Source organism: Bufo bufo, chromosome 1 (assembly GCF_905171765.1).
Source record: "Bufo bufo chromosome 1, aBufBuf1.1, whole genome shotgun sequence".
Lineage (NCBI taxonomy): Eukaryota > Metazoa > Chordata > Amphibia > Anura > Bufonidae > Bufo > Bufo bufo.
Window position 1 is genome coordinate 258,900,333 of NC_053389.1, and position 16,406 is coordinate 258,916,738.

The 16,406-nt window shown below is 45.1% G+C and overlaps 1 protein-coding gene across 3 annotated transcripts in view; it reads left to right on the plus strand.

The window, feature by feature from the left end:
• The window catches only part of KIAA0930 (KIAA0930 ortholog), a 47,806-nt gene that overhangs the window by 20,859 nt on the left and 10,541 nt on the right, over positions 1 to 16,406 (plus strand). For 2 of the 3 annotated variants that reach the window (XM_040439137.1, XM_040439140.1), the window contains exon 2: positions 3,039 to 3,214. In XM_040439137.1, the coding sequence (XP_040295071.1) occupies positions 3,039 to 3,214 (176 nt within the window). The remainder of the gene's footprint in view (positions 1 to 3,038; positions 3,215 to 16,406) is intronic. The other variant, XM_040439139.1, reaches the window with a different exon arrangement.

The window sequence follows — 16,406 nt, forward strand, 5'->3', positions numbered from 1 at the left end:
CCAGGCTTTAGCTATGAAAAAATTATGAGTATTTTGTTCCCATGGCCAGGAGACCTATGCCCATCCAGGAGACATATGCCCACCCTTACAATCAAGTGGACCCACTATTTACCACCAATGATATCTGAAATATCTCATAAAAGGCCTAATGGTGCATTTCTCAGTTCCTGGGGATCCTGTAAAGCATCCAGTCCCTTATTAACCAGTTGTGTATTGTTTACACCTAGCTGGGCAGTTGTTAGGGGGGAAAGATAGGTCCTCCTTCCCTTCCTCTACCTATTGTATTTGGGTTGCCTGCTTGATCTTGCATTACCTCGTCATCTCTTGTCACATGAACAACCACAAAATAGGGACCAGGCCCCCTTGCTCCTGCTGCAGGACAACAATGTCACCACAAGACTGAATGACGCATCAACAATGTCACCACAAGACTGAATGACGCATCATGGGAATCTGTGTTCAGAAAACCCTTTTAAGAATGGGACTTCTCAAACACGGTTCTATTATCTGCAGAGCCCTGAATATGTTTGGTCAGGTCTAATTACAACCGCTATGGTTTCCTGTTGTCCTTGCGTGATGAATTAATAATCGGGGTGGTGTGTGCACCAGAGGAGAAATCTAGGACAAGGCTGCAGTGAAATGGCTATTAATACCAAGAGAGAGCACCATATATGCGGTTTTGCCTTAGTCATATAGTATTTATTCCTATTACCCTGCATAATGGCAGCAAAAATACTACTGATTCTTATATTAACATTTAAAAGCATAATAAATAGTACATTTACATTTATGTAAAAACATTTAGAGACAATAAAAAATTAAAAAATTTTCTTTTTTGCCAGTCAGTAAATTTTCGAACAGGTAACCTGTATGCTCCCTTAGGCCTCTTTCACACGACCGTTGTGTGCACCCGTGGCCGTTGTGCCGTTTTCCGTTTTTTTTCGCGGACCCCATGACTTTCAATGGGTCCGTGGAAAAAACGGAAAATGCACCGTTTTGCAGCCGCATCCGAGATCCGTGTTTCCTGGCCGTGAAAAAAATATGACCTGTCCTATTTTTTTCACGGCTAACGGTTCACGGACCCATTCAAGTCAATGGGTCCGTGAAAGAACACGGATGCACACAAGATTGGCATCCGTGTCCGTGATCCGTGGCCGTAGGTTAGTTTTTATACAGACGGATCCGAAGATCCGTCTGCATAAAAGCTTTTTCATAGCTGAGTTTTCACTTCGTGAAAACTCAGAACCGACAGTATATTCTAACACAGAAGCGTTCCCATGGTGATGGGGACGCTTCTAGTTAGAATACACTACAAACTGTGTACAAGACTGCCCCCTGCTGCCTGGCAGCACCCTATCGCTTACAGGGGGCCGTGATCAGCACAATTAACCCCTTCAGGTGCGGCACCTGAATGGGTTAATTGTACTCTCATATCCCCTGTAAGAGATCAGGGCTGCCAGGCAGCAGGGGGCAGACCCTCCCCCCCTCCCCAGTTTGAATATCATTGGTGGCCAGTGCGGCCCCCCCCCCCCCCTCTATTGTAATTATTCGTTGGTGGCACAGTGTGCGCCCCCCCCCCCCCCCTCCTTCTATTGTAATAATTCGTTGGTGGCACAGTGTGCGCCCCCCCCCCTCTCTCCCTCTATTGTAATAATTCGTTGGTGGCACAGTGTGCGCCCCCCATCGGCCCCCCCTCCCTCTATAGCATTAACAACATTGGTGGCCAGTGTGCGGCCTCCCATCTCCCCCCCCCCCCCATCATTGGTGGCAGCGGAGTTCCGATCGGAGTCCCAGTTTAATCGCTGGGGCTCCGATCGGTAACCATGGCAACCAGGACTGTTGCCATGGTTACTTAGCAATAGTACAATAGTAGAAGATTCATACTTACCTGCTGCTGGCTGCTGCTGCGATGTTCGTGTCCGGCCGGGAGCTCCACCTACTGGTAAGTGACAGGGTCTGTGCGGCGCATTGCTAAATGAACTGTCACTTACCAGTAGGAGGAGCTCCCGGCCGGACACGCACATCGCAGCTCCCAGGTAAGTATTAATCTTTTACTATTGTACTATTGCTAGAACTCCGCTGCCACCAATGATGGGGGGGGGGGGGGGGAGATGGGAGGCCGCACACTGGCCACCAATGTTGTTAATGCTATAGAGGGAGGGGGGGCCGATGGGGGGCGCACACTGTGCCACCAACGATTTATTACAATAGAGGGAGGAAGGGGGGGGGGGGGGGGGGGGCGCACACTGTGCCACCAACGAATTATTACAATAGAGGGAGGAAGGGAGGGGGCCGCACTGGCCACCAATGATATTCAAACTGGGGAGGGGGGGGTCTGCCCCCTGCTGCCTGGCAGCCCTGATCTCTTACAGGGGTATATGATAGTACAATTAACCCCTTCAGGTGCGGCACCTGAGGGGTTAATTGTGCTGATCACGGCCCCCTGTAAGAGATCGGATACTGCTAGGCAGCAGGGGGCAGTCATGTAAACAGTTTGTAGTATATTCTAACTAGAAGCGTCCCCATCACCATGGGAACGCCTCTGTGTTAGAATATACTGTCGGAAATGAGGTTTCACGATCTAACTCATATCCGACAGTATATTCTAACATAGAGGCGTTCCCATGGTGATGGGGACGCTTCAAGTTAAAATATACCATCGGATTGGAGAAAACTCCGATCCGATGGTATAGAAGGGACTCCAGACTTTACATTGAAAGTCAATGGGGACGGATCCGTTTGAAATGGCACCATATTGTGTCAACGTCAAACGGATCCGTCCCCATTGACTTGCATTGTAATTCAGGACGGATCCGTTTGGCTCCGCACGGCCAGGCGGACACCAAAACGACTTTTTTTTCATGTCCGTGGATCCTCCAAAAATCAAGGAAGACCCACGGACGAAAAAACGGTCACGGATCACGGAAAAACGGGACCCCGTTTTGCGGACCGTGAAAATATACTGTCGTGTGCAATAAGCCTTACTCATATACTTTTTGCAAACCTTATATGATTATTTTGTACCTCTGTCTTTGCAGGCTGCTTTAAAGATGACCGCATTGTATTTTGGACCTGGATGTATTCCACCTATTTTATGGAAAAATGGGCTCCTCGACAGGATGATATGCTGTTTTATGTACGACGTAAACTTTCTTACGTGAACACAGATGGCAGTGAAGGAAAAAAGGTGACTAGCAGAGGCGTACCCCGCAGGGTAAATGTTCACGTCCCCTTTCCCTAAATCTTTCATGTGTTATATGATTATAAATATAACTGTCTGCTTTTGTAAAAACTTGTATCCCCATAAGGCCTCTTGCACACGACCATGTGCTAGCCGTGCCCGTGCTGCGGATCGCAAATTGCGTCCGTTCCGCAAAAAGAGAGAACAAGTTCTATTGTTTTGCGCAACGGAAGAACGGAACAGAACCCCATGGAAGCACTCCTTAGTGCTTCCGTGGGGTTCTGTTCCGCACCGCATCTCCGGATTTGCGGACCTATTAAAGTGAATGGGTGCGCATCCGTGATGCGGAATGCACACGGCCGGTGCCCCCGTGTATTGCGGACCTCCGTATGCTGGCTGCAATATGGCAACGGGAGCACTACGGTCGTGTTCAAGAGGCCTAACAGTTATGGAGTGTATTTTCTTATAACTGACTGCTCTCTGTCTCTTGTTCCATTCTCTTGACTGCAATTACACTGCGCCTCCGCTGCAAGAGAGACACCAAGCAGTGTAATCTTAATGAGGAAGTACTTGTACGAGTGCCACAACCTCTTAAAACAGTTGGTCGGTGAGAGTGCCGGTAGTTGTACCCTCACCGATCAGATATTGATGACCTATCCTAAGGATAGGTCATCAATATGTACTGGCTGCACAACCCCTTTAAAGTGTAACTGCCATTCTATTTTTAATTACTAAAATTATACATTTCTATTAGACAAATGGCTCTAAAGTGGCCCATTTTGAGCCTTAGCAACGCTCCTCTGTCTTCTGTTTACATAACAGTGGAGACTTGCTAACATTGTGTTATGTATACCGAAGACAGAGGAGCGTTGCTAAGGCTCAAAATGGGCCACTTTAGAGCTATTTTTCTAATAGAAATGTATGATTCCAGTAATTAAAGTATATTACAAAAATGGTGAGTATCACTACCTGTACACATTACACAAATAAAGCTAAAAGGGCAGTTACACTTTAAGGATTACAACCCAACTCTTCCATTCTCCTTAATGGTGAATTTGCCAAGTTGTGTATTAGTACATTCCCTTGCTCATGCATCTCTTTCAAACTAGGCAGGGTTGCTATTCAGTACTCTAGGAAAGCTGGGTGATAGCCCTTATCCGTACTGTAATTGTGCACCAGCTTTGTCGTTAAACTATACATTTTGACTACTTTACAAAGTGTGGCAGTTTGAGGACTAAACGTTGGGCTGTATTACTGACCGATGTTCAGGCAGTTCGAGTGCTGTGGGTGATAACTCATCCATCGGCACTTGTTTGCACCGATCTGAATACACAGGACATTACAAAGTGAATTTGGGAGGAATCATTGCTACCGGAGCTGTTCCTCCCTCATTCAGTTCTGTTGATTATCGGCAGCACATCCTGATTACACAGGAAGATGTGCTGCCAATAATCGGGCAGTGGTCCAACGAATCACTAGAACAGGGGACGGACGTGCGTGCGCACTGCTGCTCCATTCAGCTCTGTTGCGCTGCTGGAGAGAGAGAGTGCATGTACTCTGCTACGTCCGCCAGTCTCACAAAGCTGAATGGAGCAGCAGTGCGTATGCGTGTCTGCTGCTCCATTCAAACGGGGAAATACGGCACCCATTCTCATGACCGTTTGGGAAATGGGGTATGTTGTACTCAGATAACCCCTTTAAATTTTTAATAGTTTTATTATCATTGAATTATGATTCTGCAAAATAAACTGAAAAAATGAATATCGTATAAGATCGTCTGAAACGCTTTCACTGTGGTAATCTGTGTATTCTGCCGCACGCTGGGCTCTTCGTGTCCTGTCAGTGGAGGGGGAGTGTAAACGGTTGTGACAGATTTAGGTGAGGGATTACTGTGTTTTATTGTGGCTATTTAGGCGTTAGAGGTTTATTCCAAACTGCTTTGTTTTCACACTACCTGAAGTTGATTGAGGAAATATCTTATGACAAAGCCTCCTCTGCTACTCTGGATGTTGCGGTCTGTTTGCACATAGTACTGAGGGCTTCTTCATGTGTTCTGAGGTAAAACAATGAGCCATGTTAGTGTCTCACATACCATTAAAGTCAGCATGTGGCATTCAGAAAATTTCAGCTGGCGTGGCCAACCCTGTAGCAGTACATTCAAGATTTAAACTGGGTGGGCTGCAGGGACAAACTGGGAACTTAAAGTGGCCCACAGAAAAAATTGGCCACATGTTGGTCCAAATTGAAAGAACGTGGGACCAACAAAGTAGGCGGGGCCGGTGCAGCACAAAATACGCCCCAGCAGAACTAAATACCCCAGTGCAGCACAAAATACTGCTACCTCCACTGCAGTAGTCACCATCCTAAAGATGGCCATACAGTTGAATTCAAGAAGGGGACCTGCGGTCACCGGCCAGGACCATAAATACCTGATACTCCTAGCAATTATTTAATGCTGAGAGCATCCAATCGTTATGTACCAGTGGCCGTGAGGATGGCTAACAGCCCACTGAGCATTGGGCGTACAGGGAAATTTCACGTTTTTTATAGCACTAGGTCTCACATTAAGCATCACTTGGTACTAGTGAGCACTGTCTGGATGGTGCCCAACCTTTCATATAATCACGCACCGAGCAGCAGCTGATTGTCAGGAAGGAAGTGTTAGTTCCCGACAGTCGGCTGCTAGACCACTAGAGGAGAGCGCTGTATTTACATGCAGAGGTCACTTCCACAGTATGAGAACGATCGGATCGCTATTGAGAGCAGTCGTCGTCTGAGAGCTGCATTGTTTCTTGATAATTTAGATTCCTGCACAAACAACAAGATCACCCTAGGAATGAGCGTTTGCTCGTTCTGCGGGTGGTCGGCGGCACCTTTTCACGGGCAGATTGTCGGAACGAGCGCTCGCAGGGAATCTCTCACTGTCCCTTTAAACAGAGCGTGCAGCAGATTGTTGGGAAGGAAGCGTTCCTTCCCGACAATCGTTTGCTCGTCAGCAGAGGACAGCGCTGCATTTACATGCAGCGGATCTCCTTCACAGTATGCGGAGTAGAGATCGCTAATGCGATCGCTCTTCCCCACACAGACTCGTTGTTTGTGTAACTATCGTTTTTGTGAGCACGTTTCGCTTGTTCATTGGGTGGATTGGCGGTACATTTACACTGCCAGATTATTCCATGAACGCTTGATAGTGATTATCTTTGGGATTTCAGCCCATGCAAAGGGCCTTGCCTACAGAGGCATAAGGTCCCTTTTACACAGGCAGTATTTGCAGGCGATTGTCGGGGAGGGAAACGTTTTACTCGCTTGTTTGCAGGCAGCAGTTGTTATTTACACATCTGCTGCCGGCAAACAACGATTTTGCTGACCGCATGAATGATGCGATTACCCAATGAACGAGCGAAATCACTCGTTCATCAGGTAATCAGCGGCACCTTAATACCGCCAGATAATTGCTAACTTAGCGTTTCTATGAACTCTAGTTAGCAATCATCTGCCGAGAATCTGCTCGTGTAAAGGGTCCTTAAAGGAGAGACTAGACACGCAGATGAAGCAGGCGATTGTGGGGAAGGAAGCGTTTCTTCCCAGCAATCGCCTGCTTGGTTAGTGGAGGAGACCGCTGCTATTACATGTAGCAATCTCCTCAAACTGTATGGGAAGGAGCGGTGGCTAATGCCCACGCTCGTCCCCATACTGAATCATTGTTTGCCGGCAGCAGATCGTGATTACACAGCAGGATCTGCCGCCAGCAAACAATGATTTTTAAACCTGCTGAAAGATTCGGACTGCCGGATGAAGGAGCGTTTGCTCGTCAGGTCATCAGTGCCAGTATTACACTGCCAGATCATCGCTTTTTGAAGCTATACGACTGCTGTAGTGCCTCCTTGACCACGGCGGAGCGGGTCACTCCACGACTACTTCTGGCAGCCCAGTCATTGTGCGCACAGTTGGCCTGTTAACCAATGAGAGAGCAGGTGTTCATGACGTATGGGCCCTAACTGGGTATTGAAATGGGGGGTTGTTCACTGGGAAGGAGACTTTTCTTTAAAAAACTGTGCTCACAGTGGGCCTATCATGGAACTGATATATGGAAAACCTTGCCTTTTTTATAAGCTACTTCTTTCGTCCCTGCTGTACCCCCAACGATGCCAAGATTGGATTTAAAAAAAAAAATTAAACTAATATAAAACATAAATATGCAAAACAGTGAAGCAGGTGGCCCTGATTTAGTCACGTGGCATTCCGGGAAGTTGGGCGGCCATGTGGCAATTGTTAGAACTGAATGCCTTGCAGGCAGTGCAAAGAACTGGTCTGTACCAAAGGAGCCATCTGTGTAAAGTATATTTTTTTATATTTTTTTTTTATATTTTTTTTTTAAGGTGCCTTCAGGGTCTCAGATTTCCCTTCACAATTTTGAGAGTAAAAAAAATAAAAAATAGAGTAGATGAAAAAGATAGTCAGAACTGATTTCCATTAGGGCTCATGCAGACACCCGTTGCTGCGGATTGGCCATAGACCTTACAGGGAAATTTCCAGGTGGGCTGATGCCCAGGGGGCCACCGAAGCCTCAGGATGTAATAAAGTTGAATACTGCAGGGGGGGCATTATTTTGTGCTGCACTGTGGAATTTGGTTCTGCTGGGGTGGTATTTTGTGCTGCACTTTGGTACTATGGTATTGCTGTCCGTAATGCGGACAAGAATAGAAAGTTCTTATATTTTTGCAGGGCAATGGAACGGACAGCACACGTGTGTGTGTTTCCACATCTTTTGGGGCCCTATAGAAGTGAATGGGTCCGCATCCAACCGGAAAAATGCAGATCGGATGCGGACAAAAAAATACTTTTGTGTGCCATAAGCCCTTATAGTGTGTGAAGTTGTTTTAGATGTCCAGTTGGGTGGGATTTCACGTGACGGAATAATGGCGCTGTGTAATTGCCAATGTGTGGACATCCAGGGGACTGGATTATAGATTTAAATAGCCATACTACACAAAAGATATTAATCTTCAGATATCAGTGGTATCTACTGATAATCTAGAGGTCATACACATTAGAGGAAAAGTCGGCCAAACCTGCAGATTTCACTGGAAACTGCCGACTGTATAAAGGGGGTTCTCGGGGTTTTCAGATCGATGAGCTATCCTCAGAGTAGCTCATCAACATGAGATTGGCAAGGGTTCAACACCCACACCCCAGCTGATCAGCTACTTCACAGGAGCTCTAGTGAGTGCCTCGGCCCCTTCCCAGCTCCCAATGCATAGCCACTGTACTTGGCATCGCGGCTTAGCCCCATTCACTTGATTAGGATAAGCTGTGCCTCAGCCATGTGACTAATGAATGTGATATCACATGGTCTAGGGGGAGGCCCTAAGCGCTCAGAGTGCCATGGCCTCTTCATAGAGCTGATCGGTGGGGTTGCCGGGAGTCAGATCCCTGCCACTTTCATGCTGATGATAGGCCATCAATAACAAAATCCGGGAAACCCCTTTAAGGTATATGGGGCTGGTTCTTCCCTTCCCCGATAGTGTAGATTGGACATGTTTCTATTTCAACATGCCTGATCTTTTTGTTTCCAGTGGAAGTAAGCTGCTGCCAGATAAGTTAGCACTCAGCCAAGCCAGGTGTGCATGGGTATGGGGGAGTCGGGAAGAATAGTTCACATATGCGCTGTGGACGCATATGTGAACAAATATGTGTCTCATGTAAATACCCACTGTATTAGGACTTGTGTGTAGTCCTTATGAAGTCTTTATTTTTATGAACTATGTATGTGTATTGTTTTATCGCTTTTGTTTTATCATCGTACCTTGGTACATTTCATTTTGAAGTTTAACAAGCAGAGCGAGAGGGTGATTAAAACGCTCTCTGGAGGTGTGCTGTCGACGCTATCCAAACTGAATGTGGACAAAAAATTGTACTAACGATCAGCCCATCTAAAGGGTCCTTTAAACGAGAGCCGATCGACTTGTTACATTTCAGTCAGTGCTTGTTCCAGACTGAAAAATGCACATCGTAAAGTATCCTTATTTTTCCAGGATTATGCCCATTTTTACCTAGCCCCTGAAGCATGTGGTACATGTTGGAAAAACGTATACTCTCCTGCTCCCCACCGCTCTGTTTCTGGGCCCTGGCTTCGTTCTTGGTCTGTTTACGTCTAGCCTGGGTCACGTGCGCTGCTGCAGCCAATAACTGGCCTCAGGGGTGGTGTGTCCTCAAGCGGCACATTGCTGCTTGGTCACTTAGGGACTCCCCACTGCTGAAGCCAGTCATTGGCTGCAGAGGCGCATTTCACCATGTCCATACGCTGGCTTGAAGTAAACAGACTGGAAGATCGCTGCTGTAAGGGCCCTTTAATGGAGTGGCGGGGAGTAGGTGAGTATTAGTTTTTCAACAAGTACCACATGCTCTGGGGGCTAGGTAAAAAGGTCCATAATCCTGGAGAACCCCTTTAAGGCTCCGATACACATTATTATGGGTTTAGAGACATTATCTGTGCCTAGTCCGAAAAGGGTGTGAGTTACTGTGAGGGGGTGTGGTTTTGAGGGAAACAGGCGTGACCTTTTGTAGCTACAATTCTGGTGTAAGTAAGCCAACCAAAAATTCGTATACAGCAGGGGTGCACAACCTGCGGCCCTCAATACCATTCTGTGCGGCCCCCAACCATCTGGTAACAGACATGTATGTCTGTCTTGTGGCTGCCCACATGTATCTTTCATGTATTCTATCATTAGATGGGAGTACTAGAAGTGTAACTAGACATTTTTGGTATATACTGTATGTTCAATATGCCATAGGTACAATATTTCAGTTGTTAATACCACTTTAAGTTTTATTTTTGGCCCTTGGAATTGGTTCAGTCTGACAATGTGGCCCCAAGACAAAAGGTTGTGCACCCCTGGCATAGATTAAAGGGCCTTTTACATGGGCCGACACAGCAAGCAATTATCAGGCGTGATCCGTTCATTCCCGATAATTGCCTGCTCTTCAGAGGAGTGGAGAGCTGCATTTACATGCAGCAATCATCACGCATGAGGACGAGCAATTGCTACTGCTTGTCCCCACACAGATTCATTGTTTCTGGGCGGCAGATCGCTGTTTACTTGGGACAAGCTGCCAAAACCGATTGCTGTTACCTGTTGAATACAGAATTGTCTATCCCTGCACTACCTTTATCATCCAGCCTCAGCCCCTGGTGCAGGTCTAGACACCAGTTTAGGCTACTTCCACATCAGCGTTGCGCTATCTGGTTTTGAGATCCGGCACAGGGTCTTAAACCGCAGCACAACGCTTCATTCATTGTCAACGGGGACAAAACTGAACAAGCTGGAACGGAGTGCACCAGAATGCATTCTGTTCCAGTTGGTTTCATCCTATGCAGGACACAAAATTGCTGCAAGCAGCGTTATTGTGTGCGGCATGGGAAACTGAACAAGCCGAACACGGAAAAAAACTGGAATTCGGTGCCATTAACTTACAATGTAAGTTAGTGCTGGATCTGGTTTCTTCATTTTCGATATAATACAACCAGATCCATTCTGAACGGATGCAGCCGGTTTATCGGAAGCGTGTCGCTGTGGTTTTGAGATCCGCTGCCGAATCTCAAAACCGGACAGCACAACGCTGATGTGAAAGTAGTCTTACACCATCTAGAGCAGTGTGGCTAACCTTGGCACTCTAGCTGTGGTAAAACTACAACTCCCAAGATGCCCCCCTTGCTTGGCTGCTCTCAGAACTCTGTAGAAATAAATGGAGCATGCTGGGAGTCGTAGTTTCACCACAGCTGGAGTGCCAAGGTTAGCCATCACTGATCTAGAGGATTAGCAAATCTGCCCTATTGTGTGGACAGACCCACTAAATATGAGATAAAGGTCTTTGCCTGTGTAACCAATCTTTCAGAAATACTGTAATTACTATATCTGTGATCTGTTTGTGTTATCAAGTGGTTTTATTGAATTCCTAATTGGCTTAATTACATTTCGGCAGCAAAAGCCCAGCAGCCGAAGCTTTGTGTAGTGACAATTCTCAGCAGCATTTTTTTTTTTTATTTTTTTTTTAAAGAGAACCTGTCACCATGAAAATGCAGCGTAATCTGCCGGCAGTATGTTATAGAGCAGGAGGAGCTGAGCAGTAAAGCAGTAAGTTTCAGTAAAACTTGTATTTCATTCATTTAAATTCCTGCTCATTCTGGGCTTTGGAGTCAAGGAGGCGGTCCTATCAGTGATTGACAGCTATCTGTGTATACATGGTTATAGAGGGAAGGCTGTCAATCACTGATAGTACCGCCTCCTTGACTCCAAAGCCCAGAATGAGCAGGAATTTAAATGAATGAAATACAAGTTTTACTGAATCTTTTCCCCTCAAAACTATACATCAATCTGCTCAGCTCCTCCTGCTCTATAACCTGCTGCCTGCAGATTACACTGCGTTTTCATGTTGACAGGTTCCTTTTAACTTCCAATTTTTTAACTTTTTCTAGTTTTGGAGACTTTGGAGCTCGAAGCTTAGTCACAAAGGTTTAAAAAAGTCTTAGTTGCCAAGTTTAGGACACTCAGCCATCAGATCTTCCTGCTGACTCTCTAATGCACTTGGCTCAGCTAGGCATTTGTGTTTTCAATGGGAATAGGGGAGTAAACCTCTTCCAGACCGTACTGGCAGCAGCTTATCTCCATAGAAACAAAGAGTCCAACATGCCCAATCCTCCTTTCCCCTGACCTCAACCATCAGGTTAGAGTTGGGACATGCCTCAATCGGCAAGTTTGTCCAACTTTCGTGTAATATGTATAGGCACCTTTATTCTGGCCGTCGACATAAGAATTTTGTTGGTAGACCCTAACAATCTTGTAGCAACATAGTTTATAAGGACGAAAAAAGACATCTGTCCATCCAGTTCGATCGGTTATCCTGCAAGTTGATCCAGAGGAAGGCAAAAAAACGACAACTTTGAGTAGAAGCCAATTTTCCCCACTTAAGGCTGCGTTCACACGGACGAGATTTCCGCGCGGGTGCAATGCGGTAGGTGAACGCATTGCACCCGCACTGAATCCGGACCCATTCATTTCAATGGGGCTGTTCAGATGAGTGATGATTTTCACGCATCACTTATGCGTTGCGTGAAAATCGCAGCATGCTCTATATTCTGCGTTTTTCACGCAACGCAGGCCCCATAGAAGTGAATGGGGTTGTGTGAAAATCGCAAGCATCCGCAAGTAAGTGCGGATGCGGTGCGATTTTCACGCATGGTTGCTAGGTGACAGTCTATTCACTGTATTATTTTCCCTTATAACATGGTTATAAGGGAAAATAATAGCATTCTGAATACAGAATGCTTAGTAAAATAGCGCTGGAGGCGTTAAAAAAAATAAACAAATTAACTCACCTTCTCCTCTTGATCGCGTAGTTCCCGGTCTCTTCTGATGAGCTGTCGGCTAAAAGACCTTTGGTGACGTCCGATCACATGCTCCAATCACATGGTCCAATCACATGGTGATGGACCATGTGATCTGACGTCACCAAAGGTCCTAGCCTGTAGTTCATCATTAAAGAAGTAAAGAAGAGACCGGGAAGTACGCGGAGGAGGTGAGTTAATTTTTTTATTTTTTTTTAACCCTCAATTGATCACCTACTATGCATTCTGTATTCAACCATGTTATAAGGGAAAATAATACAATCTACTACAACTAACCCAAACCTGAACTTCTGGTGCAAAAAACATTGCACCCGCGCAATAAAAACTAAACATCGGAACGCAATTGCAGTCAAAACTGACTGCAATTGCATTCCTACTCGCGCGGGTTTGCCGCAACACACCGGGACGCATCCGGACCTAATCCGGACACGCTCATGTGAACCCAGCCTTAGGAGAAAAAAAATCCTTCCCGCCTCCAATCAGGCAATCAGAATAACTCCCTGGATCAACGACCTATCTCTAGCAGCTATAGCCTGTAATATTATTACACTCCAGAAATACATAGTCTCACTGCTCTTACCGTAAAGAATCCTCTTCTATGTTTGTGTACAAACCTTCTTTCCTCCAGACGCAGTGGATGTCCCCTCGTCACAGTCACAGTCCTGGGGATAAATAGATTATAGGAGAGATCTCTGTACTGACCCCTGATATATTTATGCATACAGGGAGTGCAGAATTATTAGGCAAGCTGTATTTTTGAGGATTAATTTTATTATTGAACAACAACCATGTTCTCAATGAACCCAAAAAACTCATTAATATCAAAGCTGAATATTTTTGGAAGTAGTTTTTAGTTTGTTTTTAGTTTTAGCTATTTTAGGGGGATATCTGTGTGTGCAGGTGACTATTACTGTGCATAATTATTAGGCAACTTAACAAAAAACAAATATATACCCATTTCAATTATTTATTTTTACCAGTGAAACCAATATAACATCTCAACATTCACAAATATACATTTCTGACATTCAAAAACAAAACAAAAAACAATCAGTGACCAATATTGCCACCTTTCTTTGCAAGGACACTCAAAAGCCTGCCATCCATGGATTCTGTCAGTGTTTTGATCTGTTCACCATCAACATTACGTGCAGCAGCAACCACAGCCTCCCAGACACTGTTCAGAGAGGTGTACTGTTTTCCCTCTTGTAAATCTCACATTTGATGATAGACCACAGGTTCTCAATGGGGTTCAGATCAGGTGAACAAGGAGGCCATGTCATTAGATTTTCTTCTTTTATACCCTTTCTTGCCAGCCACGCTGTGGAGTACTTGGACGTGTGTGATGGAGCATTGTCCTGCATGAAAATCATGTTTTTCTTGAAGGATGCAGACTTCTTCCTGTACCACTGCTTGAAGAAGGTGTCTTCCAGAAACTGGCAGTAGGACTGGGAGTTGAGCTTGACTCCATCCTCAACCCGAAAAGGCCCCAAAAGCTCATCTTTGATGATACCAGCCAAACCAGTACTCCACCTCCACCTTGCTGGCGTCTGAGTCGGACTGGAGCTCTCTGCCCTTTACCAATCCAGCCCACGGGCCCATCCATCTGGCCCATCAAGACTCACTCTCATTTCATCAGTCCATAAAACCTTAGAAAAATCAGTCTTGAGATATTTCTTGGCCCAGTCTTGACGTTTCAGCTTGTGTGTCTTGTTCAGTGGTGGTCGTCTTTCAGCCTTTCTTACCTTGGCCATGTCTCTGAGTATTGCACACCTTGTGCTTTTGGGCACTCCAGTGATGTTGCAGCTCTGAAATATGGCCAAACTGGTGGCAAGTGGCATCTCGGCAGCTGCACGCTTGACTTTTCTCAGTTCATGGGCAGTTATTTTGCGCCTTGGTTTTTTCCACACGCTTCTTGCGACCCTGTTGACTATTTTGAATGAAACGCTTGATTGTTCGATGATCACGCTTCAGAAGCTTTGCAATTTTAAGAGTGCTGCATCCCTCTGCAAGATATCTCACTATTTTTGACTTTTCTGAGCCTGTCAAGTCCTTCTTTTGACCCATTTTGCCAAAGGAAAGGAAGTTGCCTAATAATTATGCACACCTAATATAGGGTGTTGATGTCATTAGACCACACCCTTCTCATTACAGAGAGACCACATCACCTAATATGCTTAATTGGTAGTAGGCTTTCGAGCCTATACAGCTTGGAGTAAGACAACATGCATAAAGAGGATGATGTGGTCAAAATACTCATTTGCCTAATAATTCTGCACGCAGTGTAGTTATTAGATCTCCCTCAGTTGTCTTTTTTTCTAACGTGAATAACCCTCATTTTGATAATCTTTCAAGGTACTGTAGTCCCCCCCCCCCCCATTCCAGTTATTATTTTAGTTGCCCTCCTTTGAACCCTCTCCTGCTCTGCTATGTCTGCCTTGTTCACAGGAGCTCAGAACTGTACACAGTACTCCATGTGTGGTCTGACTAGTGATTTTGTAAAGTGGTAGGACTATGTTCTCATCATGGGCATCTATGACCCGTTTGATGCAACCCATTATCTTATTGGCCTTGGCAGCAGCTGTCTGACACTGGTTTTTGCAGCTTAGTTTGCTGTTTTTTAAAATTCCTAGGTATTTTTCCATGTCAGTGTTACCGAGTGTTTTACCATTTAGGATGTACGGGTGATTTACATTATTCCTTCCCATGTGCATTTGTCAGTGTTAATAAACCTCATCTGCCACTTCTCTGCCCAAGCCTCTAATCTATCAAGATCCCTCTGTAGCTGTATATTGTCCTCTTCAGTGTTAATTACTTTACACAGTTTAGTGTCATCTGCAAAAAATAATATTTTACTGTGCAAGCCTTCTACAAGATCATTAATAAATATATTAAAGAGAATAGGGCCCAATATTGACCACGTGGTAACCCACTAGTGACAGTGACAATATCTGAGTGTGTACCATTAATAACTATCCTCTGTTTTCTATCACTGAGCCAGTTACTTACCCACATACAGACATTTTCTCCCAGTCCAAGCATTCTCATTTCATATACTAACCTTTTATGCGGTACAGTGTCAAGTGCTTTGGAGAAGTCCAGATATACGACATCCATTGATTCGCCTCTGTCAAGTCTAGAACCCACCTCCTCATAGAAACTGATTAAATTTGTTTGACATGACCGATCCCTCATGAAGCCATGCTGATATGGCGTGATTTGCTTATTTTCATTGAGGTACTCCAAGATTTTACCCACGACAGATGTTAAACTTACCGGACTATAGTTTCCGGGCTCTGTTTTTGGACCCTTTTTGAATATTGGCACCACATTGGCTATGCACCAATCCTGTGGAACACTCCATGTCATTATAGAGTCCTTAAATATCAGAAATAAGGGTCTGGCTATGACACCCCCATTCTCTTAGGATACGGGGGTGTATGCCATCTGGTCCTGGCCATTTGTAATCTGTTTAAGACGCTGCTGTACTTATTCCTGGGTCAGACAGGGAACTTTTAATGGGGAATTTACTTTTACATTCTGCATTTCATCTGACAGTTTATTTTCCTCAGTGAATACAGTGGAGAAAAAAAATATTTAATAGCTTTGCTTTCTCCTCATCGCTCTCTGCAACTTCCCTCTCATTACTCTGTAAAAGGCCGACACCTTCAGATTTATACTTTTTACCATTTATATAATTGAAGAACATTTTAGGGTTAGTTTTGCTCTCTTTGGCAATTAATCTTTCGGTCTCTAGTTTGGCTGCTTTTATTTGTTTTTTACATATTCAATTTTTTTCCTTATAGTTTTTCAATGCTT